The following is a 5844-nucleotide window of genomic DNA, read 5'->3' as shown; positions in this document are numbered from 1 at the left end:
AACATCGATAACATCTAAAATTGAGCAAAAGCAGAGGCTTACTATTCAGTAACATCTTCAAGGACCATGTTAACATAGACATCAAAGCCTCTAAGAGTGCCAACAAGCTCCTTGTCACCTTTCATTATCACCCATATCTTTGAACCTATACACCGATCAATCAACTCTGCATATTTCAACCACAATTATTCTCTTATAATCCCCCAACAAAAAGTATAATTAAGCATTGATTCTGAATCAGAAGAGTAAAAACCTGAGGGGAGCAACTGTGATGGATTGTTAGCCATGGAAAATCAATTGCTAATTTTCCCAAAACCTGTGGAGGCTTCATACTATCAGATTACAAAATCACGGAAAAACTTAAACCTAAATGAATGTTACGAAGGGGAAAAATCAACATTTTCTCAACTTCATACTTAAAGCTGGGAGCTTTAAAGTACTCAATAGAGCAGTTCGGTTCAACCAGTGAGATTAGATATAAAAACTTAGATCAAGTTAATGATACTAACGAAACAAGAGAAACAGTTGTAGATGAACCTGAGAGAGATAGAAAGAGGGGCAATTACACTCAGTCACAGCGATCTACCAACGAAAAATCCAAAATCCCCAGAGAGTGAAGGGTGTTAGGGACGGAGGAAAAAGTGTGCCCTAAAACTGGCGGGATTTCATTTTTATCACCCCCTCTGGCCTCTGCCACTCTATGTTTTCTTCACATTAATTTTTGTTGTAAAATAAATTAAAGGTATACTAAGTATAAGATGTGTAAATAGAAGACTCTAATATTAATATAATTAGCTCAATAAAAATTATTCATATATTTATAATTAGTAACAAAAGAAAGAGAGAAACTATTCATAAAGAATAAAGAGAGAGAAAGATGTTTTAGTAATATAAAGGAAGAGAGAAGATTTTATTATTGCTGTGTATATTCTCTTTGCCTCCGTACATGTATTTGTAGGCACATAAAATTTACGTTTCAAACTTCTTCATTCTAAGAATTTATTTATAGGTACATAAAGTTTATATTTCAAACTTTTTCATTCTAAGAATTTATTTCCTTCAGCATAGGAAAAATGTGCTTCTCATAAATGGGCATCCATCATCTTTATCTATCCATGTCACAACACTTTCCCTTGGATGACTATTTAGGATTATTGCATCATTAAAACCTTACTAAAGAGTAGGAAAAAACCTTAGTGAAGGAAAAAAAGTACAATATCCTTTAGTGATGGGGACTGCCTCATTAAAAATCTTGTCAAGAAAAACCCAATGGGAAAAAAATCTGACCAAGGAAAAAAGAGTACAGTCTCCCCCTCTTGTCGACATCATTTGATGTCTCGAAATCGGCGCATCCCAATCTCATGTATCAATCTTTCAAAGGAGGATTTTGGGAGTGACTTTGTTAATAAATCTGCCAGATTGTCACTTGAACGGATCTGTTGGACATCAATTGTCCCTTGATTTTGAAGATCATGAGTGAAGAATAATTTAGGAGAAATATGTTTTGTTCTATCGCTTTTGATGTATCCACCTTTAAGTTGAGTAATGCATGCTGTATTATCTTCAAACAGGACAGTTGGAGCTATCTTATGATTAATCAGTCCACATGATGACAGAATATATTGGATCAAACTCTTGAGTCAAAAACACTCGCGACTTGCTTCATGAATCGCTAGTATTTCGGCATGATTAGAAGATGTTGCAGCAATCGTCTGTTTCGTGGACCTCCAAGATATAGTCGTTCCACCATATGTGAACAGGTATCCTGTTTGAGATCTCCCTTTATGTGGATCAGACAAGTATCCAGTATCTGCATAGCCAACTAATTGTGACTTGGATTCATAGGGTTAAAACAATCACATATCAAACGTTCCATGAAGATATCGAAAAATTTGTTTGATTCCACTCCAATGTCTTCTGGTTGGAAAGGAACTATATTTTGCTAGTAAATTCACCGCGAATGATATGTCAGGTCGCGTATTATTAGCAAGATACATTAGCGCTCCAATGGCACTAAGATATGGTACTTCAGGACCAAGGATATCTTCATTCTCTTCTTTAGGACGAAATTGATCATTTTCCACATCCAAAGATCTTACGATCATTGGGGTACTTAATGAATGTGACTTATCCATATAAAATATTTTCAAAATCTTCTCTATGTATGTTGTTTGATGAATAAAGATCTCATTTTTTTATATGCTCGATCTGCAGGCCGAGACAAAATTTAGTCCTTCCAAGATCTTTCATTTCAAACTCTTCTTTTAGAGTTTTTATAATTGTTGGAATCTCTTCAGGAGTTCCAATGATATTTAAATCATCAACATATACAGCAATTATAATGAATCCAGATGTAGTTTTCTTTATGAAAACACACGGACATATATCATCATTCTTGAATCCGTTTTTTTGGCCAAATATTCAGTAAGACGATTATACCACATTCGTCCAGATTGCTTTAGACCATATAAAGATCTTTGCAATTTGACTGAGTATAGCCCTTGCGAATATTCATTGGATGGTTTAGATATCTTTAGTCCTTCAGGGACTTTCATATAGATATCCCGATCTAATGAGCCGTATAAATAGGTTGTTACCACATCCATTAAATGCATATGCAGTTTATGATATGCAGATAAACTGACCAAATAACGCAATGTTATCGCATCCACTACAAGGGAATACGTTTCTTCATAATCTATACCGGGCCTTTGTGAAAAACCTTGTGCCACAAGTCGGGCTTTATAGCGCACAACTTCATTTTTCTCATTTCGTTTTCTCACAAATATCCACCTGTATCCAACAGGTTTTACATCTTCTGGTGTACGGACTATAGGTTCAAAGACTTCACGTTTTGCAAGTGAGTCTAACTCAGCCTTCATGGCTTCTTTCCATTTTGGCCAATCATTCCTTTGTCGACATTCTTCGACTGATCTTGGCTCAAGATCCTTACATTTATGCATGATATTCAATGCCACATTATATGCAAATATTTCATTGACAATTGTCTTATTTCGGTCCCATTTCTCTCCTGTAAAGACATAATTTATCGAGATCTCGTCATTTTCACAATTTTCAGATATATCAAAAGCATTATATTCAAGATAAAAGAGATTCGCATAATAAAAATTTGTTACCTGAAGTCTTCCTAAAATTTCATTAGAGCTTCGTGCTGATAACGTGTTGTAAAATAAATTAAAGGTATACTAAGTATAAGATGTGTAAATAGAAGACTCTAATATTAATATAATTAGCTCAATAGAAATTATTCATATATTTATAATTAGTAACAAAAGAAAGAGAAAGAGAAACTATTCATAGAGAATAAAGAGAGAGAAAGATGTTTTAGTAATATAAAGGAAGAGAGAAGATTTTATTATTGGTGTGTATATTCCCTTTGCCTCAGTACATGTATTTATAGGCACATAAAGTTTACGTTTCAAACTTTTTCATTCTAAGAATTTATTTCCTTCAGCATAGGAAAAATGTGCTTCTCATAAATGGGCATCCATCATCCTTATCTATCCATGTCACAACAATTTTGATTCTTTTTCTGGTGGGAATTGATTTTTATTTCTATTTTATTGGCCGTGCTAAAACATTTTTTTTCAGGGCTTAACCATTGAATTTTAAATACTATAATTAATTTTTGCTGTTACATTACCATTTTAAATTAAAGAATGGGTAAAGTATACTTTTTGTCCCTTAAGTTTGACAAAAGTTTCAAAAATACCCCTAAGTTTTATTTTGTTTCAATTTTGTCCTAAAAGTTTTCGATTTGCATCAAATATACCCTTAGCGGCTAATTTTTCAAAAAATTTAAGACCAATTCAACAACAATTTCATAAGAACAACCCTCAATACAAGCAAATTAAGCATCATTTTCATGCATTATTGTTAGATTGGTCTTAAATTTTTTGAAAATTTAACCGTCAGGGGTATATTTGATGCAAATCGAAAACTTTTGGGACAAAATTGAAACAAAATAAAACTTAAGGGTATTTTTAAAACTTTTGCCAAACTTTAGGGACAAAAAATATACTTTATCCTTAAAGAATTCATAATATTTATCTAAATTCCTGTTTTTCATGTATCAACATTCCTTAATTCAAATTCAAATATGCATTATTTTTATCATACATTCAAGATCATAGATAAACACCACCACATCTAAATAAATAAGACAATTTTTGAATATAACTCAATTTCTCATGCATTATACCACTTCTTTTCTTTTCTTTTTGGATTCAAACTTACTGAGCAGTACATGAGACATTTTTTAAAAGATAGAAATAAAAAACAACTATACAACTGACTAAAGGTAGAAGATTAAAAAATACTAAAAATCATACAAAGAATAGAAATAAACAACATAAAATAGGGAAATAACATAATAGCAGAAGGAAAATAGGAATTGAAAAAGAAACTGAACCACCTCAGTCATCATGGTGAGTGTCTCTCTCCTCAGGCTGTGTTCCGTACGGTCCTTTCAATCGCCCTATATCCTGTCTCATCTGAAAAAGTTCATGGTATTGAGTCTCTTACTCAGCCAGAATCTAATGGGAAAAGACGTCGTGACTATTCTGGCTTATCCTCATCTACTCAAGAGAGGATGTCAGCTGCTGTCAATAATCCTGAGGTATGGGAGGTTGGTCCTGCTGAGCTTCCTTCTCGATCTGATCTCCTCCTTGAATTATTTGGTATTCTCTCACATACTCCATAGTCTTTTTGGAGATTGGTCTCTCAATCGGAATGAAAAAATCATTCTTCATTTTCACTCCAATAGTGTAACAGAGACGGTAAATTAGATGTGAGAATGTTAACTTGGCATTTGAAGAGGGATTGAAAGCAATACTGTATATCTGTTGTACAATGATACCTTGTATATATACATACTTTCTGTTCATGATACAGTAAATCAGTATGGCTCGATTCACAGTGCATTTCGATCAGTTGCTAGTAAGAAGGATACCATCCCCTAACTAGAGGAATGAGATCACTGCTCTTTAGTTGATTCGGTTTACCATCCGAATCCAATCTCTACTGAGCTCCCAGGAGACAAATATCAGTAAGCACTTGGTCTAACTGCTGGTTTCGGTTCACCTAGCTATCCAAAGTTTGCTCAGCAAGTGGCAATTGGAGAATTTGTCAGATATTCCTTAGAATGAAGTCAAGGACTTTCCCTCTCACAAAACTCTGGTGGTTCTTCTCATTCACTCCTTGAACATCCTTATAAGTGATTCATGTGTTGCCATAAAATTTTTGAACCATCAGTTGCTCAACATTAGTGTGTGGGTTACAGAAAAATTGCCAACCCCACCTCTCAATTTGGAACCAAATTTTTGGGTATTCATTCGGTTTCAGCGCAAATTTCACCTTTGAAATTACGGCTCTCTTGAAAGTAATCTCAAAAAAATATTCCTCGTGTAACTTGGAGTAAAACTGCTTTGAGTCAAAGGAGCTGGTGGCCAATTTTTTTATCTTTTCTCGTCCTTGAAGTCTCAATGCTCTTTGAAAACTTAATATAGTATAAACTTATGAAATATTAAATAATTGGAACTTTTTTTTGTCAATTCTAGAAATATTAAATATCATTGTTCTTTTCTAATACAAGTACTGATAACTATATTTGAAATATAAAATGATTATGGAATCCTATTTTGTCAATTTTGTAAATATTTTAAATTGAGTTATTTCTTTAAAAGAAAGGTTAAATTTGGCTATAATCATATACATCTAAATGTTATTGTTCAAAATTTAAAATTTTTGCCAGGTATAATTACTATTATTTTACAAAAATATGAAAAATAATCTTACTTATTATTATAAAATATAAACTTATGT

General features: G+C 33.0%; 1 protein-coding gene across 1 annotated transcript in view; it reads right to left on the bottom strand.

Annotated features, from left to right (window-relative positions):
- Positions 1–716, bottom strand: part of LOC107631561 (sm-like protein LSM5) — a 1924-nt gene extending 1208 nt beyond the window's left edge. Inside the window, exons 1-3 of the mRNA XM_016335050.2 lie at positions 538–716; positions 254–316; positions 43–166 (exon numbers count right to left, since the gene is read on the bottom strand). Of these exons, the coding sequence (XP_016190536.1) occupies positions 43–166; positions 254–287 (158 nt within the window). The 5' untranslated portion in view covers positions 288–316; positions 538–716. The remainder of the gene's footprint in view (positions 1–42; positions 167–253; positions 317–537) is intronic.

Source organism: Arachis ipaensis, chromosome B03 (assembly GCF_000816755.2).
Source record: "Arachis ipaensis cultivar K30076 chromosome B03, Araip1.1, whole genome shotgun sequence".
Taxonomy (NCBI): Eukaryota; Viridiplantae; Streptophyta; class Magnoliopsida; order Fabales; family Fabaceae; genus Arachis; species Arachis ipaensis.
This window is presented reverse-complemented; position numbering and strand designations above follow the sequence as displayed.